This window comes from Strix aluco, chromosome 4, assembly GCF_031877795.1.
Source record: "Strix aluco isolate bStrAlu1 chromosome 4, bStrAlu1.hap1, whole genome shotgun sequence".
Taxonomy (NCBI): Eukaryota; Metazoa; Chordata; class Aves; order Strigiformes; family Strigidae; genus Strix; species Strix aluco.
The window spans coordinates 50941108-50964315 of NC_133934.1; the positions used below are offsets into that span (position 1 = coordinate 50941108).

The 23208-nt window shown below is 45.9% G+C and overlaps 2 protein-coding genes across 2 annotated transcripts; both read right to left on the reverse strand.

Annotated features, from left to right (window-relative positions):
* Window positions 1–74: 74 nt before the first annotated feature.
* SRP72 (signal recognition particle 72) lies at window positions 75–15764 on the reverse strand. Its single transcript, XM_074823049.1, has 19 exons — window positions 15621–15764; window positions 14269–14389; window positions 12332–12455; window positions 11384–11527; window positions 10497–10608; window positions 8185–8216; window positions 7443–7567; window positions 7300–7357; window positions 6980–7111; window positions 6437–6565; window positions 5845–5917; window positions 5210–5274; window positions 4136–4231; window positions 3570–3673; window positions 2883–2960; window positions 2093–2230; window positions 1801–1838; window positions 1336–1495; window positions 75–332 (listed from the first exon to the last, which is right to left on the reverse strand). The coding sequence occupies exons 1-19, from the start codon at window positions 15736–15738 to the stop codon at window positions 158–160; spliced, it is 2022 nt and encodes a 673-aa protein (XP_074679150.1). The 5' UTR covers window positions 15739–15764; the 3' UTR covers window positions 75–157.
* Window positions 15765–17333: 1569 nt separating this feature from the next.
* On the reverse strand, window positions 17334–23138 carry LEPROTL1 (leptin receptor overlapping transcript like 1). Its single transcript, XM_074823057.1, has 4 exons — window positions 22933–23138; window positions 22364–22439; window positions 20833–21019; window positions 17334–19792 (listed from the first exon to the last, which is right to left on the reverse strand). Exons 1-4 carry the CDS (start codon window positions 22946–22948, stop codon window positions 19676–19678), a joined length of 396 nt encoding a protein of 131 aa, XP_074679158.1. The 5' UTR covers window positions 22949–23138; the 3' UTR covers window positions 17334–19675.
* Window positions 23139–23208: the final 70 nt, after the last annotated feature.

Below are 23208 nucleotides of genomic sequence, written 5' to 3' on the forward strand. Positions count from 1 at the left end.
CACACAGTGGTGCCTATATCAGCCCATCTCCCCCCAGACCACTGACAGGCAGGACAGAGATCCGGATGCCAAGAGTCTTTCACCAGCACTTGCTTTTGACCTTTATTCTGCAACCAGCATCACCAACTGAGGCAGGGAGGTTACACATCCTGCTTTTTTACCACCCTCCTTTAGCCCCTTTCTTCTTCTTCTGTTGCTGTTTCTTCTTGGTGGCCGGGGCACCAGCAGGTTTTTGGTGCCTGGGAGGGATGACGTTACTTGTGGCTGATACAGCTGCAGCACTGCCGGGCCGAGGGGAGGTAGGTGGGCTGCTGGCAGTCCTACTGGCATCCCTGCAGGGAAGATGAGAGAAAGAGGTACCATGTGGGTTCACAACCACCTGCAAGATGTGGCACTTCTGCAGGAAGCCAACAGCAAAAAATAGCAGCTGCTCCACAAGACAGCATTAGGTAGCATTATGCATGGAAGGGCACTCATGCAAGGGGATCTTAAATAAGCTTCAATATACATAGAAGGGCTGATGGATGATGGGAACATGTCTCAAAGGGCAGCAACCACCTTCTAACTGATGTTCGCTAGATAGCCTAAGTCATCAGCCAAGAAAGCAAGACTAACTTTTGAATAGACATATGACAGCTCATGCAACACATGAGAAGCCCTCCAGGCCCCCAGGCCTAGGCAGTGCAAACCCAACATCCTTTCTCTCTCCTTAACTACAAAGGCATCTTTGTGTCAGCTCTCCTTGCAAACACTGCTCAAGCCAACAGTGCCACAAAAGGCTTTTCATGCTTCTGTTTTGAGACAGCTGTGTAAAGAGAAACTATCAGACAGCACTGGCAATTCACTACATTGCTATCATTTTAGAACTACTTCCTTCTCTCAGATGCTAGTAAGTCACCACCTTGCTGTCAGGCCTCACACACAATGGTAAACCCTGATTCCAGCTCAAATAGTGTCAACTTAGAAGGAAGCACAGTGTTTTCCCAAATCATGGCTAATGGTTCTGCAGCCACTCAAAGACTTGAAAGCAAATAGCTCAAGGGAAAGCATGCAAAATTCACCTCATCTTCAAACCTAATAAAAGCACATTAAAACTCTGGGAATTTTATTTGCACCTTGGCACCTTCAAGCATGCCTACCATATCATTTGGGTTTTCAGCAACCTATAGCGATCTTTGGGAAGAGCAGCTGAAGGTTCAAGCAGCAAAGTACGGTTTCACTTGTGTCACCCACAGTTGCTGCAGTGACAAAGCCACAGAAAAGCAGCACAAACGCAGCCCTCCCAGCTGCCCAGGAGTGATTCCCCACACCATGCCCTGCAAAATGGGTACTTACAGTTCAGAGGAGCCAGTTGTGGTTGAACCCTGAGTCCCCTTGCCAACCTGATCCTTCTTCTTGCCCTTCTTCCGTCCACGATAGTAGGAACGCTCTCGCATTGGAAGCCACCGCTCAGGGTCAGGAGTCACCTTGGGGTCGTAGTTCTTAGGCAGCTTTCCTGCAGAACATCCAAGCACCAGGAAATGGGATTGGAGTCAACACACTAGAGAGGCATCACCAAGGGACACACATGGGATGTCAGTAGCCAGGAAGCATGGAGTCCAGCAAACCCACATCATCTTATCAGGGTGTTACTACTGCTGAAAAATGTCCCATCCAAACAAGCTGTCATGAAGATCTGGGTTCACAGGGACCCAGTCCCAGCAAAGGCTCCAGCTCCTGGAGAGCTGAAGGCTGGCTATTTGAAGAAACAATCTGACAAGCTCTCTGAAGCTGTGCTGTGTCAACAGCTAGGAAACTTACCCTTCTTTTTTTTCTTCTTCTTCTTCACATCTCCTTGTCTGAAAAGCAAGAAGGGAAACAGACACTATGACACAGCACGGACACAGCACACAAGTCAATTAAAAACTCGCTCTGTAAGAAGCTAAACCATTCCCATCTCTCTCAAAACTTGGTCTGCAGCTACCTGAAGCTCCCTGCAGTTAAACAGGCTCCTTTTTCACCATCCTGCCTTCCAACAGCAATGTCCCCACCACACCAGTTCTTGTGCCACCCCAAAGAATGACTGCATCAGAGCTACAGCAGCCCACTTTACCCTGGCTCCTTCTGCTGGTTGTCCCCAGTGAGCTTCCCAGCTTTCTTCCGAACATAGGTTGCTCCATGGGAGTTCTCCAGCGCATCAACATCTACCTTCAGTGACATGGTATCCGAGGAAGGCAAGTGTTTGCTAAGACTGCAAGGGAAGAGTTCAGGGATGCAAACTGGCAAGCAAAAAAATAAACACCCAGGTTTGTCTAGATAGCAACGGACAACTTCAGCTTGAACAAATTTGGCCTGTTAGCAATGTAGACACCCGAGAGGCCTACAGGGCTAGTTCCAGCTCTCTCACCAGCTTCCTGCATAAGCTGGGATGAGCTGCTTCATCGCCATCTGCCTCATTTTTCCCTTCTTTGATATGGGGACAGAAGCAGCAACTTCCTTGGAAAGCTGCTCAGGGTGGCAAAAGCAGTATGTGAACATGGTATTTTGGGTCAGTGAGAGCTTAGCCATATTTTATGGGGCACAGTCCTGCATTACTACCACAGGTTTAAGATTCCAGCAGAAAAGATGAAGGAGCTCCTATTTTTGGTTCCACCTCGTCTTAAGTTATCAATTCTCAGAGAAGAAGGCCAAAGACAAAAAGGTCCTGGGATCCAGCCATAACCAAACCAATTAGGGAAATAATGTAGCTCCAGACAACTTGACCTGGATATGTAGCTGCTCTGGAGATGTTCCTTGCCTTTCTTCAGGTGAAAGTGGGACTGAATTCCACACACAGTTGAAATCCAAGGGAGCAATGTTCAAATGCCTCTTTCTTTGCTCTGATGCCACCATCAAAAGGATACACTTTAGCTTTTTCAGGGTCCACCAGGGAGTAGGCAGAGATGAGCTGTGCCAGGGTATGCACATCTTTTGGGTTTTGCCTTTGTAGAAAAAGAAAAAAAAAATGACCAAGTTACCAAGGAACAGACTCATCCCAAAGACTGGTATCACCATTCAGTGCTTGCTGCTGCAGCACAGCTGCTGTCTGTGGGGACAGGCACGTCAGTCTGTTGTCTCCTCCAGAGCACATCACCAAACACCACTGGTGCAGCCAAAAGGAGGTGCAGACATCTCCACAGTATCATGAAGCAGGCAACAAAAGACGAAAATCCCTCAGGTCCCAGTAGCAAAGGCAAGTTAACAGTCCCCCCAAAAAAATCCCATCAGGTACATAACAAAAACTAAAACGTAGACATCCATGGTTTATGCAGCACTACAAAAAATGATGCATCTCAGTCCCAAAGCAACCTTCACTGCACACAAGAGGCAACTGGGACAAATCAAACAGGTTTTCAAGTGAACACCAGCTATAGATCAAACAAATGATCCCCTCTCCTTCCAAAATACGGCTTTGCATTGGAGCCCCTGGGCAAAAGCAATTCTAAGGGAGGGCTACCAGTCAACCGACACTGTCAGACACTGCCTGGCACCAGACAGCTTGCAAAGGTCTCTGGATGGAGACTCCCTGGTTCAGCAACCACCCAACTCACTTCCAGAGCTCCTCCAAGTCGCTGATTGCTTCCTTCTTCCTGCCATGCTTTAATTTGAAGTTGGCAGCTTCCCTTATCAGTGACAGATGGACAGGAGACTTCGGCTGAAAGACAAAGCAGTCATAATTTGCTCCTAACTATCACAGCATGGAGCCCAGCTCTAGCTGGCTTTAATGCCCCTGAGACCTGGCCAAGGAGAACTGAGTTGGCACCCTGTCATGCAAAAAGTAGACCACCTTTGCACTCCAGGGTGTGAGGCAGAATTGCATGAGACAAGGCTGCTTGCTGCTCCACAATGTTTTCTAATCAGGGAGAAGGCCCGATTGCTACATTTGGGCACTCCTTACCCCCACTTTTATCTGACAGGAGCTGCTGCTCCCTTTTCACAACACATCTGAAGTAATGAAACAGTGATAAAACAAATCTTCACAAAACAGGAGCTCACAGGTCTCCAAAACCCCAACTGGGTGTGCTGCTGGGGCTATGCATCAATGGGAAAGCTGAACAGGACTAGCTATAAAGACTGGGACAAAGCCTTGCACATTAGCTCCTCTGGTCCGACTTGCCTGGAATTGCTGATACCACTGGATAGCCTGTGTGAAGACCTCAATTGCACTGTCAATGTCCTCTTCATGACTGTACATTGTCACCAACGCAGACACCTGCAAACATTCAAGAGCAGCTTATAGCAAGTCTTCACATAAGCTGTCTATAGCCAGAGAGTCAGCAGTTAGATGATAGGATTTCCCAAAATCAGACTCAATGTGAGCTTTCTGCTCTGCCCCTGAAAACCAGCTGTGGTAACAGGCAGGATACCCAGGCTTGACCTTCCTACCCAGGTCCCTCCCAAAGAAATGTCCCCACCAATCTTTCTCCTACAGTACAAGCTCAACTGCATTCACAGGAAGAACCTTCTTTGCTTGCCACTGGACACAGTATCATTAGAAACCCTTTTTCTTCCCCCATTCTTTATCCCAAGAGCCATGAAAAAAGAAATCAGCACTGAAGAGATGATACAGACACCACCTGTTTGTTTACACCCCAGTCACAACTAGAGGTGACACACAGGGCAAGAGCAGATATTGCTGACTGCCCCATAAATTACTTTGATCATTCGCACTTGCAACTGGAACAGTCCTGCAACTGTCAGCTGCTGCTCAAGATCCTTATGCTGTACACCTGAGCAGTTTCAAAGTCATCAAGCTTTTCTGAATACCAGATGTAGACATGTGTGCAGAACAGGGTGATGCTGCAGGATAGAACATATGGCACTGTCTCCCTAATGCCTGTTGTCCTAAAGCTGCTTCAAAAACTTCCCAACAGTACGTACCAGGGAAGCAGCTGCTCCAGTCATGTTATGCAAGTAAATCCAGGCAACATGCAGGTCTGAGGGATTACAAGAGTGTGTGAACATAGGCAGAGAGCATCTCTGCTGACGGGCAGAGTACTTCTGTGGCTAAGTTCAGGGCACCTGATGCAAGTTATAATCCCACCTTTGTCCAAGACAAGGAAGATGGACTCAGATTCCCTGCAGACACTCAGGTCAAGTGAAAACCACAGAGAAGAGGCAACAGGGAGCGGGCAGTACAAAGCTGTGCTACAAGGGAAAAACCTCACAGTTCAGACTGAGTTTTGCTTACCATACCAGGCTTGTGCTGCAGTTCTTCTATGCTCCTCAGGATCATGCAGGCTTTGGTGACACTGCCTAGAAGAGAGACAGGAAGGAACATGCTCTGAGTGTCACAATAACACTTTACCCTTCCTGTGAACTTACAGCCAAAGGTAAACAATGGGGAGATAATGATCCCCTTCTTGGAATACCTCCCTGTTTCCAGGAATAAAGGACAGGCCTCTACACAAAGGACCTTTCTGCCCTTGCCATATCCTGCCAAGGGCTCAGGAGCAAGTTTTTGCGAGCAGGGTCTTCTCTTCCAGGAGCAACTCTGCACTGCCTGACTGCATACGGGAACGGTAGCATCAGGGAGCCCTGCCTCACTCCCAAAACCCTCCTGCCCCAGAACAGATTCAGCCCTATCATTCACAAATACTGTGGGCATCTATGCCAGGCATCTGTGGAGCCTAGACATCCAGACATTAAGCTACGAGCGTTATCCTGCCACAGACACATATATAGAATACCTGACTGCAAGCATCTCTGCTCTGCACCCCTGTCACAACAGTGACTGCAGCAAAGATTGCCCTACAGCCTGTTTTTCTCACCCCTTGTACAATTATCATGTGCAGACACTTCCCAACAAAGGAGGACACTGGATACCTTGAGCAATTTTCAGCTGGGCCATCGTCAGCTTGATCTCAGCTGCATTGGCAGGGTGCTGGTCTGCAAAGTCCTGAAAGTCAGAGGAAAGAACAATTCAACATGTGTGTGGGCGCCAGGCTGCTGCTGTGGTGAATCATCTCTCATGCTCAGTCACAGCAAGCTGGCAAGAGCCAAAGGAAGCTTTCCAGCACAGGCAGGCTTCAGCACATAGCAGAGGAGGGCCCCAAACTGTGCCAGCGGCCCATTGTCCTCTCAGATTTCCATCTCAGGGCACTCACTCCCTCCCAAAAGGAGGCTGTTGCAAACTGCTTGCAAGCAGAGCAGCAGAGCCCACTGCTTACCCTAGAAGAAGTCTACTACAGTTTCCTAAGCATAAAAATCAGAGGTGAAAGGGAACGATTTCCCTTAAAAGCAGCATCATTCAGTCAGGCATAAATACTTTCTACAGCAGCATTAAACCAAACCAAAATAAGCACAATACCTCTGGAAATTTAAACATGATAAAACAAACTAAAGGAAACAGCATATGAGAACACAAAGCACAAGTTTAAATGGAGCTTGGCCAAAGGAGTACTTTCTCTTAACCTACCTGCAAGAGCCCTACGGCCTTTGCATGCTGCTTCTCGCGACACAGTTGAGCTGCCTGGATAAGCACAGGGAGCAGATGCTCAGGGCTCTGCGACTGCAGGCTCGCTGACAGCTTGCGGCACTGATCTGCCTGAGGAGCGGGAAGAGAGAATACACTTTTCTCAACCTCTGCAAGCTTCCAATGCAGGACTAACATACCAGTTGTATCTAAGAAGAGATGCTAGTGAAGGCTTCCCTGAAATAGGTATGCAGAACCAAGAACAAATCCTCTTAGTAGTACTTCAGATGCATCTAAGAACCCCACACACCTCTTCTGTCTTCTAGTCATCTCCACACCATCCTTCCTACATTAACACTCAAGTCACTACACAACTGGCTGGCTGTTCTTTTAGGGATGATTGTTTTTTTCCTCCTCACTTATGTGCCTAAACCAAATGGTTGTTATCTTCAGACACAGAACAAATGCGTATCAATTTTTGCCTAGTAAAACTCCCATGGAGAATATTAAATTGCTAGCTACTTACTGCAGATCAGTTTCCCCTACCTGGTTAGTGTACATTGCCAGCAAAGCTTTGTTGAATTCAATTGCCTGGAGCTGTTTCTTGGAGAGTTTATGCTCAACACCTTCTGCATTGGTCAGCTTCACCTTTTTCTTCGAGTCAAAGACATTTTGGTCCTGGAGGAATCACACATCATGAGAAGATTTCACAACATTCCTTGAAGAAAAAGTCTCTGGGTCTGCGATTTAACTTCTGTTTAGGGAAAAGTCTTTACTCATTATCCCCCTTCTCTCCACAGAAGCAGAGAAACAAGCTGAGTAACCATCAGGAAGGCTGCATTAAAAGCAGTGAGGTAATTCTATACCTTGTTAATTGTGATGATGTTATTTGCAATGACAGCAAGCAGTCCTACATCTGTTGGCCTGCAGAGAAGCAGAAAGCACATTATTATTAAACAGTGGTCTCTACAGATAGAAGACTTACCATTTGTTTTAGAAAAGCCCTTACTTCAACTTGATTATTTGATTGTAGAGCTGTAGAGCATCCTCTGTACGACCTTGCAGTTGCATGATATAAGCCATCTGACCATGAATAATGGCCAGTTCAGCCTCAATGTCTTCCTCTGTCACATCCTGAAGGAAAATCAAGGCAAAAAGAAAAAAAGCTGCCATCTCACCTCTCTTCCCCTGGCTTCAACATTTTGCTGGCAAATGCTCTCTTGGGCAGCATTAGCAGCAAAGTACCCCAGTTACTACAGGTGAAGGTTGTAGCCACAGCACAAATACAAGCACATCTGTGTTAAACCAGGAGAAAAGCAAGCTTCACCTGCTCTTGCAAGTATCTGAAGATACCCATAACTTGTGCATTGAATCTGCCCTTCTGTGTGAACCAACGACAATGATTACAAATTTCCTATGTTTCCCAACACTCACTCAGCGTGTTCATCCATAGCATGAGTGGGCCACAGGGAGGTTTCAGACAATCTGTATCCATCCTGCCTGCACCAGCATAGGCAACTGTGCAAGGAGCACAGCAGCAAGCAGCCTGCAGCATTAGCTTCCCTTCTGCAACAACCAAGATTGCTGCCCCCGCCTCAGACGCGGGTACCAGCAGCAGTGGCAAGTCTTGCTGGGTAATACTGCACAGCAGCTCTGCCTATCCTCCAGCTATCTGCAGTACACTTTATGACTGCACCCTCGTTCACACTGGTGCAAAGCAAACACTTTCCAGAACAACATCAAGAACTTACAGAGTCTTCTGACAGCGACTGGCGGCAGAGCTCTAGAAGGAAAAACAAATTAAAGAACACAATTTAGAAGGCTTCAGGGGGAAAAAAATAGCCTAGAAGCACAGGGGAACATATACTTTTTTCATGTATCCCTGAAACTTCTGCAGCATTACAAGGGTACATCAGACTACAAGGTGATGATGGATGGGACTGAGCATGAGGGAGAAGACTAAATGACGTAGAAGAAATATCAAAGGCACAGGAGATACTGGCCCACCCACAGACACTTTCTGAGAGCAGAATCACACATATTTTCTCTCCTGAGCAAATCTCCTTAAACCTAGCTCCTGATCTTTTCCATAGGGATCACTCGGCTGCAACTGCTCACCATCCTGTGAGTTATTTTAAGTGCTGCAGCCTGAAATATTCAGATTACACCACCCTTTATGGGGCAGCAACTCCATCAGTTTTCAAGTACACATGCTAACCACTTAGCTTTCTCATATACCTCACCAGAACATCACTTGTTTTGCTCTCCAAAGGACTACTGTCATAGCTCAAATTACAGATGCTTAATAAATCAGTTGTATTGGAGAGCTGCTATTCTATCATCAAAATCAGGACAGAACTGACCTATTTATCTCCAAGAGCAATTACATCAGAAAGAAACTAATTCTTCCTAATTCTCTCCCCTGCATTAGGTTTGCATGGCAAGGTTTTGGTAGCAGGGCAGTGGGGCTACAGGGGTGGCTTATGTAAGAAGCTGCCAGAAGCTTCCCCTATGTCCAATGCAGCCAATGCCAGCTGGCTCCAAGACAGACCTGCCGCTGTCCAAGGCCAAACCCATCAGCAATGGTGACAGCGCCTCTGTGGTAACATATTTAAGAAGGTAAAAAACCAACTGTGCAACAGCAATTGCGGCTGGAGATGAGAATATGTGAGAGGAACAACTCTGCAGACACCAAGGGCAGTGAAGAAGGAGGGGGAGGAGGTGCTCCAGGTGCTGGAGCAGAGATTCCCCTGCAGCCCGTGGTGCAGACCATGGTGAGGCAGCCTGTGCCCCTGCAGCCCGTGGAGGTCCATGGTGGAGCAGATGCCCACCAGCAGCCTGTAAGGAACCCCACACCAGAGCAGGTGGATGCCCAAAAGAGGCTGTGACCCCATGGAAAACCTGCGCTGGGGCAGGCTCCTGGCAGGAGCTGTGGCCCTGTGGAGAGTGGAGCCCACGCTGGAGCAGGTTTGCTGGCAGGACTTGTGACCCCGTGGGGGACCCACACTGGAGCAGTCTGTTCCTGAAGGACTGCACCCCATGGAAGGGACCCACACTGGAGCAGTTTGTGACAAACTGCAGCCCATGGGAAGGACCCACATTGGAAAAGTTTATGGAGGGCTCTCTCCTGTGGGAGAGACACCACACTGGAGCAGGGGAAGAGCGTGAGGAGTCCTTCCCCTGAGGAGGAAGGAGCAGCAGAGGCAACGTCTGATGAACTGACTGCAACCCCCATTCCCCATCCTCCTGCGCCACTGGCAGGGAGAAGGCAGAGAAATCAGGAGTGAAGTTGAGCCCGGGAAGAAGGGAGGGGTAGGGAGAAGGTGTTTTAAGATTTGTTTTATTTCTCATTATCCTACTCTTATTGGATTGGCAATAAATTAATTTTCCCAAGTTGAGCCTGTTTTGCCCATGAAGATAATTGGTGAATGATCTCTCCCTATCCTTATCTTGACCCACAAGCCTTTTGTTATATTTTCTTCCCCGTCCAAGTGAAGAGGGGAGTGATAGAGCAGCTTTGGTGGGCACCTGGCATCCAACCAGGGCCAACCCACCACACCCACTCACCCTCTTTTTTTTTTTTTTAATAAAACACACAAAAAATTCCCCTTCCACCCCATAGGAAAACATCCTCTTCGCAAAAAAAGCTCATTTATTGGTTTATACTAATTTCATACCTAATTCAGATCATGAACTATTTCTAATTTTTTATAGTATATGTTTATATATATACATATACTAACAAAACCAGGAGGCAGAATAGATCAAACATCTCATGCTTATGAGAAGAGATTACACTCATGCCTACTTCCTACTTCAAAAAACTGCTCAAAGGCATTGAACAACAATCAGGGGGCCAGGACATGCTATATGCCACATAGCCCTGGAAAAGAGCTGCAGAGGAATGCTTCTACAAAAACAACAGCTCTGTCGGGAACCACCAACAAATCCTGCTGTTGTCTGGTTTTAAATTTTCAAAACCTCTTTCCCTCTCATTAAACATGTCTATAGAGTAACTACTTCCATCACACAAAGCTTCCTTCTCACCTCACCATGTTTTTACCTTCTGCTTTCTGTAGTTTTTTCATTGCTTCATTCAACTTTCCTTGCCCAATCAATGCACACGCACTGTTATAACACAGTTCGTAGGTAGCTTCTCGAAGGCCCAAATCCTCCTAGCATGAAAAACAAATGTAACACTGCATAAACACCAACTGATCTATACAGATTTGACAGGCAACAGATACAAACTTCTTTTTTTTTTTTTTTCACACACATTCAAACTATTCCTTGGAAAATAAATTTAGAGGCAATTTTAAAAGGGCACACACCTCGCAAATAAGTCACAGTGCAAAGGATCTGACCTCACACTACACAACAAAGTCAGAGGCAACTGACAGGGCAGCAGCAAAACTCCAGCCTCATCTTGGAGACTATTTAGGCTGCTGAAAGAAGGTAGGTAAGAACTGCTACTCTAGAGGACTAAGAAGTGGATCCACAGTGCTGAACAGAAACTGAGCATGCTGTGCACACCACCAAGGACAAAGATTTCTGAAAACATGAGAACATTACGATCTGCACTGCTCATTAACAAAAATATTCCCAAGCATGGCTGGGTGATCCAGGCAGTTAACTTTACCCTGGGCAAGAGGGTAATGAGACAGGAAAGTGCTAGTCACCACAGGTGTTGTGGGTAATGGAGGCTCAGAGAGATGCACTTCCTGCTCTGCTGTGACATCTACTAATACAAGTCTCCTAGAGATCAAAGATGAAGGTTAACTCATGAACAATAACAGCATTTATTCCTCCATAAAACCACTAGGTGATCTTCAATATGCTCAGAAGTCATTAAGATACACAAACACATTTCTATCCTGTTAAATATCTATGATTTCATATCCTCTACGCCTTGGCTCTCACTCTTACACACATGCACGCACACTTACTTACTGGCATCACCTTCTCCCATGTGCTTTGTGCTGCCACAACAGCAGAGAGGTTGGTTTTTCTCTCTTCCTCATATTCATCCTGGGAGTTGCGGATGAGATCCCTGTATGCAGCCAGACAATCGTCGTAACGCTCCAACCTGTACAACTGAGAAGGGAAAGGGATTAGCCTTCAGAATAGTATTTCCCTGTGTATGCTAGTAACTACAGCCTCCTTCCTCCCTCCCCATGGACTGGCAGCAGCAGAGCATTACATGTTTTAAGCTGAACATTACTAACCTAAAGGTAGGTTTGCACCTACTTTTAAGGGCAATCTCTATAGACTACATTTGCAAGGACTCAAACAATGACACCAGATACCTGCACACAAATAGCACAGTTCTTACTCCGAAAACAGCTTCTTTAAAAGCAGCAGTTGACACAGTTTTGTCCTCAAACAGCATTTTTCCAGATTAAATCACCTCTCTATGAGAGATTAAATGATGGTCTTTCACGCAGCTGAGAGAAGACAGCCGATTCTTCACAAAACTGTTCTGCTCAACCAGGGAGAAACCAGAGAAGAAATGCAACTTCTTCTCTGCTTCACTTCTAACGCCTGAGAAACCATTCCTGGACAGGTATCTAATGCAAGCAGATGGCTCAAACACAAATAAATCTCATCAGCTCTCTTCCATCCTCCAAGCCCTCAGCCAGACGGCTATTATCAGGCCAGACCCAGGAAGGGAGAGGGAGCCACAAATGTATTGCTTTGGTTCAGTGGCAATAAGATGAAAACTCTGACTCCAGTAACAGGTGACTGAAGCTCCACATAAATTGGAGCAGTTGGGAACTATACCTCTCCTTACCTTCAACACAGAGAAGGAAATTACATCGCCATACTTGCCCCACATTAGAGGAGGAACAAGACATCCAGTATATGAAACTCCCACCAGGAAGAAAAGCTTCTAATTACCACTTGTCCATAAAGCTCCTTCAGTTTGTCTGTCTGCTGACTGGCACTCTGAATGGTTTTGAGAGCATTTTCAATACGATTCAACCTGTATTCACAGTAGGCCTTCTCAAAGGCAATAATGTCACTGCAAGGACAAGACAAAGGCTGAGAGAATGCACTGTAGTCTTCATTCAACAGCATTCACCCACCCAAACACACTTGTTTAAGCAGCCCTAATTAGTCACAGACTGCTACATTCCCAAAGAGCCAAACACCAGAGGTGAGCACATGATCCCAGATTACTGAATTATATATCTGTTGAGCACTGAAAATATCTTAAACCTACTCTGTGTTCAACAGAGAAGGAATATCAAAACTTCACCTAAAAGAAGTTCCTTTTTTCTGGTGTTTCCAGACACATGGCATTTCAAATCCATCGTCCCCCCCACCTCCTACTGATTATATGAATCAAATGCTTAAAGGTAAAACAATACCAAACTTTATTATGTGTCTCCTCCTTAAAGAGAATGCATATTATAGCAAAAGGTTGTTACTGCAAACTTTCAAAACCAATCGACTCATACAGAGAGGAAAGGAAATGGTATAAAACACAGTCCCTCTTATAGTCTGATACTAAGCCAACGGTAACATTAACCTATTTTGAAATATCAGTGCAGCCGAACTGCAGCAAAAGGGTTTGCTGATGTTAACATAAAACTGGCTTCAAACCAAGCTCAAGCCAGCAGGGAAGCATTGTCAAACAAGCAGAGCCTTGAATGCTATGTTCCACCTACGCCATGAATGCTGTATTCCACCTACCCTCCATTTAACCCAAAGGAAAATTAATCAGTGATTCCCTTAGTTCATCATTGGTGCAACTTGTCACCAGCTATTTCTTTGCCTATTTGAAATTATCTCAGTCCAGCTGAGTATTAAGGGAGGCTAAAAACAAATGAATGGCATTAAGAATTAAAGCAAAGCAGTGGGCCTCAGTGCAGGACAGGGCAACTTTAAGACAGAGCAAGAACCACCACTCTCCCTGCTCTGAAGGATACAGGAACAGACACACAGTAGAGCCAAGATAAAGAAATTATAGGCAGAACTCTGAAGCCTGTTGAATTCAGAAAAATTATTCCTCCTCCTCACCATGTACTGAAAAACCAAGCTAAAAAACCCCTTCCATCCCAGGAAAGAACAAAGTTGTGAATAAGCTAATTATGTTTTATTCAGATGTGAACATAAACGAGGGTATGTTTCATTGCACTGATACTACAACACACTTTTTGGGAAAGCTCCTTAACAAGAGCAGTATTTGAAATACAAAAATTTTGCTGCCAAGCAGTTCACGGGTAGCAATTTTCATCCTAGCTGTTGCACAAAGAGCATCTTTATTAGGAAGAAAATTAGAGTCTGCTTAGTGACACAACTAGGAAGCTTGACTTGTTCTCAAACACAAGTTGTCTCCAAGGTCCTGATTTCGTGAACATGCACAAAGGGCTTCTACCACCCCAAAAGCTGAAGCAGTACCTTCAGGCTGGCAAAGAAAAGGACCCCGAGGAGCAGTACGATGAGGCAGCCAAGCAAAGCTAACTTCTCGCTGCCACTGGCAAGGGCTCCTCCCTCCTCTCTTCACTCCCCATGAGATCTGTCTTCTTCCCTTATACCAGCTATGGTGCTCAGCCACGTCAACAAGGAGAATCAGCTCCTGAGGTGGCTGAAAACTAGATTAGGGACAATCCCTTCAACAGTAACAGCAAGATGTTAAACTTATCTCAAGCTCACCCAGACCACCTCTCACACCCAGAATAAAACGGTATTTCACTGAGAAGCCCAATCCTAATGGCTCTGAGCACCTGCTTTTTATTTTGCTGCCTATTAGTCCCCTCCACTGAAGCTGCAGCACCTTCTGAGGGACTTGCGGTTTCATATTTCTTAGAGTACAGCAAGACACAACTCACCTGGTTAACACTTTAGTGTGGGTGTTGATTACGCCGAGGGCTTCCTTGAAGCTCCCGTTCTGGATAAGACACACTACTTTACACTGAAGTGCAGTCACATCATCTTTGCTGATCTGCAGTACTGAGGGAGAAAACAGTTTCACCACAACAATCTAACTCTTTATTAGATACATTAAGACTTTGTAAAAGCCATATGCTGTTGCAGTTCCAAAAACCCATCACAGAGAGCAGTCTCATCAATTTAAAAGGGTCCTGGCATGGCAATTTAAAAGGGTCCTGGCATCATTCAGATGATGAAGCAAATCCCAGCATAGATGAATCCAGTATAAATACTGAACCTACCTGAAGTGACCGCTGTGCTAACATGCCTGGAACAGAGCTGTACCAAAGGAGCTGTACACACCTGTACAAACCTTTCACTGGCATTTCACTTCCAGGCAGAGAACACAGTGCCAAAACCTGAGTGCCACGTAAAACACATACAGGAAGAAAAGCACCTGATACAGAGAACAGTATGGCTCTAGACAGGTAGCCACTTTATATACCAATACTTTCTGCCAGTGGAAGGCAGCGAAGGAGAAGCAGGAGAGAGAAATTGGGTTTGGTATTTGATTTTTTCGTGTGATACCAACTCTCTGATCTGCCAGGACAGGAGATGAGTCCTTGCTCCCTACAAACAGCAAAGAGAACTTTTAGCCTTATGCCGCAATCCGATTTTGGATGCCAATCTATCAAAACAACACATCTCAATGTGGACTCTCACTCTCAAGCAAGTTATTACTCACAAGTCATTTAGTCCATATGCACAACAACACTCCTCCAACTCCCAGGGGGAAAAACCCTCCTTCCTCCCACGATCAAAACTGAAGGAAAACCCACGACTACCTCTGAAGGCCTGGCCCACAGCAAGGGCTACATGATGCAACAGAAGCAGCCGATGGTCCCGCTGCGGAAGCGGGGGCCTAGGCGGCTGCCCCGCTCGGCTCCCCCACCCGCTCTTCCCTCTCCCCTCACACAGCAGAGCCTCCAGAGGCGTGCCGGAGCGCCGCCGGGCGCCCTGTCCCGCAGCCCTGCTCCCGCAGCCCAGCACGAAGCCGACGGGCGGAAACCGCCCCTTCCCCGCCGCAGCCGTGCCCCCGCACAAGGCCAAGCCCCCCCGGGCAGAGATCACGGTGAGCGACGCCGGCTGGGAAGGATACGAGGCGGAGGGGACAAGGACGCCGGGAGCGGCCCCGCGCCCGGCCCGCACGCAGCCTTCTCCCGGCGGCGTGCGGCCCCGCAGCGGGGCCCGGTACCGACATGGCGGCGGGGGCCGGCACGTCGTGCGTGCGGGCGGGCGCTCACTCACTCACTTTTGTTAACGGACTTGAGCGCGCGGGCGAAGTCCCCGTTCTGGCCGCAGCGGTTCACCTCGCTCCACAGCGCCGCCGCGGCCCCCGCGCCGCCCGCCGCCGCTGCTGCCGCCGCCATCTTGGAACCGGGAGGAGAAACACATCGGGGGCGGGGCCGGAGGCTGCCCCGGAAGCGGAAGGGCCGCGCGCGCCGGCAGCCACGTCGCGAAGGGCCGGAGGGCTCCGCCCTCCGCCGGGCCTCCCGCTCTTCCGACGGTGCGGCCCCCTCACACCGCCATCGGCCCTGCCCGCAGCTGATGTCTGCTAGCTGGCGCCTGCAAGTTGAGGCCTCTAACAATTAGTGATCCATTATACCTTAAATATTAAATTAGTTTACCAAACAATGTTTAACAAGGCCTGAGTGATTAAAATGTACAGAGAAAATATCCTAACCTTGAGAACAGATACATCCTGGCAGAAATGCTCAAACAAGGCAGATAAAAAAACCCATGTTGGTGGGACAACAGAGTTGGGAAACATCCAAGGAGAAAAAATTGTCATCAAAAGACTTGTGACTGTAAAAGGGAAAAAGGAGTAGGGACCTAATTCCCCAAACGACCACCAATGACCACCTGAGACCCCTGTGCATCATAGTGTAATTTTGCAACAAAACATTATGTAAATATAATAGGCAGAAAGGTGGTGACTTCTTGGAAAATGTATGAATATTCATGTCTTCAAGGTATATAAAGGATGAACTTTTGTTTTAGTGCATGCATGTTAGGTGGAATGATCCCCCATGCATCCAGCACTGCAGTGAAGAATGCCTGCTTTCTAAAACGCCAAAACAAGTCTTAGAGAGTTCCTCTGCCAGCTTTTACGGTAAGACAGCCTCCCCCCACACCCCGACCCCTCACACCACCATCATCCCTGCCCGCAGCCTCCCCCCATGCCCTGACCCTTCACACCACCATCCGGCCTTCTCCCTCAAAAGCACCTGACAGTAGGCCTGGGGATTCACCTGCTGAGCTGATGCACTATGATACTTCTTCATTACACACAACATTGCGAGTTCAGTCTGATCTCATGAACACATTGTCTGCAGCTGTAGCATCTTGGTTACTGCCAAATCGCTCAGCTCCACTTCTCTTCCAATGTTTTAACTGAAGAACTTTTTTTTCCTTTGTTAATATTTTAAACAACTTTTTTGCCCCCCCTTTCAGATTAAACTAAAAAAAAAAAAAAAAAACCAAAATAAAGAGATGGCACTGAAGTGAGCGTGTGTGGGGAGAGGGAAGGGGGCAATTGCCCCCCTACCCAAAAAAAGGATTTTCCACCAATTCCTATTACTTTCTTCTGCTAAAAGACTGCCATCAGTCATCAGTTTTCACATTTCAGAAATGTCATGAGTGATTACAAATATTACAAAGCCTGGGTTTTTTAAATAAAAATTATAGTTATGAATACATCAGTGGGTGAAGGTGGCTATCACTTTGTATCATATCAACATATCAGAATTCGGACTTCAAACACAAGCTGAAGATCAACTGCAGATGCAACATAAAACCAACAAAGCCAGCTCAGTGCAAGTACAATCGAGCCTCTTTTTATAGTCACCTCTTTTTAGGGTTGTCCAAGGTGAATGACACAAATACTCTGAAAGACTATTGAGTAATCTGGTGACATCTCTTCAACAGGAATGACAACCACATTAAAGAAGAAAAAAACCAATACTTTAAACAAAATACTCTTTTATTAGAGTATTTTTGATTAAACATACAGAACTCAAGATTGCTATTTAAAATTTTTATCATTCGAAGTTTTTCCCTCTAGAAGGATAACGCTCAGTGCATATTATATGGAAGGATCATACCTCTCAAGTGTCTAGCTCATACATCAGACCAATACTGCACGTACTCAGTGTACAAGCAAACAAAGGTAATGCTGCAATGCAATTAGCATACAAAAAATGCACCGCCAATACATACAGAGTCAGCTCTATGGCCAGTGATCCAGAGAATAGCATCACATGGAGAAGTAGGCTTAGCAGCACTGGAATGAAAAAGAAAACACAGTTCCTGACCACAAAAAGGGAGTTGGTAACAGATTCAGGAGATTTGTACAAGCCCTAAGCATTCCTCCTTTGCAACCGCAAAGGACTGCAAATCTAGTCACTGGTTTGGAAGATTTTCTGAAGCACCTGTCATGCTAGGGGCAGGGATGCAGAAGTATCATTGAAAAAGGTGAGGAAAGGAGTGATTCCACAGCCCCTACACACCTCCGAACTTCACCATCACAGGCAGTCTGGTGAAGCACACGCTTACTGCTGAAAGACCATCTGCTATAGACTGGCTTCTGCACTAGGGTCTTGGCACCTATTTCTTCCTCTACCAGCACGGACAAAATTGAGCTCTTATTTTATACGCAGGATGACATTAAGAAGGCAGCACATGTAGGTAGCTACACCCCTGCTGCCCCTACCTGCTGGTATCAGTTCCTTGAGCGTACCGTGTAAGTAACTACATTACTATCAGACTTCAAATATTCAAGCTTTATAGTTTGTTTATATCTGCACACAAATACTACAGCTAAGACCTGCAATTCTGTGCCTTTTCATACTTCTCCACTGTTAAACAAAACCTAAGCAATCATCAGCTTTTAATTACGCACAATAATTTTCCTAGCCTTTTTTTAAAAATAATTGAACAAAAATATAGTTTAGAAGTATGTTTGGTCAAGTTTATCACTGCATGTGGTACAATCAAACCTGGCTAACTGGCACGCATCAACTATCTCATGATGGAATGTCTAATGGCAGGTTTCTTTAAATGAAAAATCCAGACAATTGAGAGGTATGCAGAAAACTTGTCTTAAATATTTGAAGCTACATGTGCATTCTTACAGAACACAAGCTACAGTTACAGACATAACATTAAATCTTCTTAACTGATAGTGCATAAGAACTTAAAAACAGTCAGTGAAATCAGTTCAGCCAGTGACTTCCATAAAAGTCATGCCTCAACTGCATTGTGTGAAGGGGAAAAAAAAAAATAAAAATCATTCTTAGCCAAGTTTAACACAAAGTTTTAATCTACATTTGAAAAGCTGTTTTATTATATATATATACTATGTATAAAATAAATTAAAAAGGGGAAGGAGGAAATAGCTTTGTATATGCTTCAAATTAACACAGACCAGTAGTTCCATAAATGAACATTTTACCATCTTTGTGGTAAAAAGTTGACATAAAAGTTCAAAACCATACAATACTTATAAATAGAAAGAGTTCAAAAGATACTTTTTTAAAAAATGGAATTTAAACATCATTTTCCCTTCCCCTACAATACACTTTAGTTTTGTATGTCATAGCATCAATACATTTACAGAGTATTTGAATGTCACATCCACACAAGAATTGATAACAAGGCAGGTAAAAGTGCTAGCGGTGTTAAAATTTAGGACTTTTCCCAAATAACTCTACCTGCTCCTCAGCCTTCTCCTGAAATGAAGGCTTTCAACATTCATCACCCAGTTTGAGGTATGGGCAGAAGAAAAATCTGCAGCTGTTACTCCCCACCCCATCCTGCCTCTGCTAAAATATAGCAACAACCTATTGATCTGGTTATTGACAATAGTGGGGCACAATCTCGTACCTCCATTCAGCTTGGATATAATTTAATCACTACCTAAAAAAGGTGATTTTGAAACACAGTATTAATGCTTAACTTAAAACAAAAAAAACAACCAACTTTAAATCTTATTTGAAACCATGTTTAAATGTTCTTGTTCCAGATTTAAAGCTTCACATAAACACCGGACAGAAGGATGACAATTTTAAACCAAGAGAGCACCTAAAAACATACCATAGGTAAAAATGAAATCAATCATCCCTCCACTTCATAAAAATGTAGAAACCCTGTCAGCAACAGTAGTACACTCAGAATGAACAAGGTGAAAAGGAGCATCTAGAATACTCAAGAGGCTTGCTACGCTACTTCTCTTTATTGCCCATTCTCTCATTTGTATGGATGGCCACTGCATGACGAGATGCCTGTGATAGTTCTCGTATCTTCCTTTCACCACTGCTGCCAGCTGAAGTCGTCATTGCTGCCAAAGACCAAGAAAAATCCTAGGATCGTGGCAAAGATGACTGTATTCCCCGTAAGAACAAGTGCACAGGCGCCCCAGTAAATCTGTGAACAAGGGGAACTCCGTTAGACATGTTTTGAACTGAATACTGACAAGACAAAAGGTAACATCTTAATGTCACATTCTAGACAAAGTTCAGCAACAGGTCCGTGATGCAAGAAGGTGGTATCTCATTAGTTGTGGGTACGCCAAGAAGAATGACTCGACCAATTCACAGTTAGCCAAGCAGCACTGCAAGTTTCTTCTAAGTTCAAAGCGCTGGCTAGCAGGCACAGCTGTTCTGCTGCAACATCCAAAAATAGCAAAGTTAGGCTAGGCAACAGCATCAAACACATCTGCAGCCCAGCTATACTTGCTAACCATGCTATAAGACATTTTTAAACTGCCATTTAAGGATGCAGGTCTTCAAAATGCCAGCAGACATCCCAGTAACAAAAAAGGAGGTGAATGTTTTCCAAGGAGAGTAAGTGGATTAGTCAAAGGGTGTGAGGCATTCAAACCGACTATCTGAAATGTTCTTGCCTAAAGAGATTTTAGGAAATCACACTCCGTGTTTTTTGACTTAGTAGCATGCTCTGAAATTCAGACAAACAAGGTCATATTTTAAAGGATTTTAGTGAAAAGCCGTATACTGGGAAAGATGAAATGACAACTTGGAAGTTTAAAAAAGTAACACCACATATCACTTACAGTGAGTACAAAAACACATTGTTTACTCATGCTTCTTTAGGCCAACTACTCCACAAATTGCCTTCAAAATATTCTATACACTTTTATATTTGGTTACTTCCTGTTAAGTTTTCACACTATTTTCTATCTTATTTTCTCTGCATTGCATATAGGATGTTAGCGTTTATTCCACGACCACGTGAAGCAACTGGAAATCACAACATTCTGCCATGCTTCTGTTTCTAGTATTAGTTTTTCTTGCCAAAAGAACTCTTACTCTGTTTCCACTGCAAGCATCTTAAGTACATATGTGTAAGAGTTGCTTAGCGCATGAGAGCTTTACCTTTGGTAAAAAAAACCGTAAAGAACAGAGTTTTCTAGCAAAAAAAAAATCATAGATGGAAATATTACTAACCAGTTCTGCTCTTGCAAACACTATCGGTAGCCCGAACGCTGAGACAACAATGCCTGTTGTAAGAAATATTGCTAGCTCCTTGCAGGCATTACTTGTAGCATCTGTGTCATCTACCAATCTTCTTGCTATGCAGTATGGGATAGGAGAAAGGATGTAAAAAAACAGAACAAACAGTGGCCAGTACTGGCTGAAAAAGAAAGGAGAAGAAAAGTTAAAAGTTAACTTGATTTACTTCTTGTTCTTCCTAAAAATCAATGCAAGGCATCTTCCCCATCCAGCATCCACATTCAGGAAAGCAGACACAAGCCCAGAGAAAGCTGACATTAATCCAACAGACCATGTTTGTGAGCGGCTTCAGCTGACCTCAACAGCAGCAGCAGAGAGCTCACTAACAGGATATTCATAAAGCAAGATTTCACTAAGCAAGCCTAAATCTAACACCACCTCACAAGATGAGCTTAACTCTCAAATTTAATCTGTCAGCTTTACTTAAGAATTGCAGAGATACCTCTGTAGAGCCCTCACGTCATTTTGCCCATAAGCTTTCAGGGCACATACATGGAACAGAGTATTGTTCTCAGCCAACAGTCAGCCACTATGGGGCACCAAGACTTTTTTTAAAATCTGAATGCAACCAACAAAAACCTACAAGAATTACACCATCATATTTGGCAACATCTTCTGTTATTGCTTGCAGCTCACCAGACTAGATTTCTCAGACACACCAATGCAGCTACACATTGTTTCAGTAAAACTTTATTACATTGTTTGAAGGGTGACTGCACAATGATCTCCTTCCTAAGGGTTTGTGTCACCAGTCCTGGTTTTATAACAAAAGAAAGCTGGCATAAGAAAGCTAGTCATATATGTAGAGAACTGCAACTCACAACCATTAACAGGACTATCAACAGGATATTTGATATTTATTTAACATTAAATAAGTAAATTCAAAAGATTTTCTGTAAAGTTAGCATTCACTTGCAAAGGGTCAAAGCCATAAGCCTAACTTTCTGAAATTTTGGTCTACTGCTTCATATCTTCTGGAAACTAAGAAATAGGTCTCAATAGACTGAAAGCACAAATAGCAGCTGCAATTATTCCAGACACTACATTACCAAACGTGGTACACAGCCAAGGGACCACCTGTCAGTCACCAACAGCCCAATTACCACTAAGTAGCCAGGGAAAATGCAAACGCCTCCCTGATATACATACTTGCGGTCTACTTCGGAAGGTGCTATCTGCTTATCAGCCAAAGAGGGACAACGCTGGACACATGTTATGACAGTGCATTTTTAACAGTTTGCAGCCAGGCCTAATAATTTAACTTTTGTTGCCATCACTCCTATGGTGAATTAACTCCTGGATGATCTTTGCTTTCTGCCCCAGTCTTTTGAAGCAAAGAAAAAAAAGCCCCAAAAGCCCTCCTACACACAGAGGACTTCTCAGTCGATCATTATGAAAGTCAAACTATTCTGAAGTTAAAGACACCCAAAAAAGAAATGAAGAATAAGAAGAGAGCGCACATTACTTGTATTGGGGGAGGGCACATCCAAGCATCAAGAACATTAGTCCGACTGCTCCCCCAAAGGACAGGCTGATCAAGGCTACAACGAGAACACAAACCGACAACAGAGGAAAAGGTCAGTACAGTGTGAAACGCCGACACAACCTTCAAATAAACGCGACCAAGGTTCTGCCACAGCGAGGGCCCAGGGCGGGGCCAGCCGCGCTGCTCTATCCCTGCCGAGGCAGAGCTCCCCCCGCCCCTCCAGGATGGCAGCTTCCCAGGAGCCCAGCCGCGGAAGGCGGCTCAGGGCAGCCCCGGACGCCCGGCAGAGCGGGGCTGGCCGGCTCCCGCGGCGGCTGCCGGCCCCTCCCGCCCGAGGAGGGCCGCACGGCCCCTCACCGCCCCTCCCTGCGAGGGCCGCCCCGCTGCCGCACGGCGCGCCGGGCCTCCCAAAGGGGCGCGACCCCACCCGCAGAGGCGCCGGGGCCGCCCTCCCCACCCCAGCCACCGTAGGGCCCACCGGCGGGAGCGAGGGGGGGCCGTCCCGCGCCACCGTTGCCAGGGAAACCGCTCCCCCCCACCCCCCGCACCTTTGATGCCGGCCATGACGCCGCCCGTCCCACGAGCCGCACAGGCGGAGGGGCGCGCGCCCAGAAGCGGAACTGGCGCGGCCGGGAGCCGCTTCCGGGAAAGGAGCGCGCAGGCGCCCTCGGCCGCTCCGGCCACGTGACGCACGCTGCGTGCTGCGCGCGTGAAGCGCCCCCGGCGCTAGCTCTGCCCCCTCCCCGAAGCGCGGGAAGCTGCAGTGCTGTCCCTCGAAGCAAAAGGCCCTCCCGCCGCGCGCCGCTCCCTCGCCGCCCATTGGC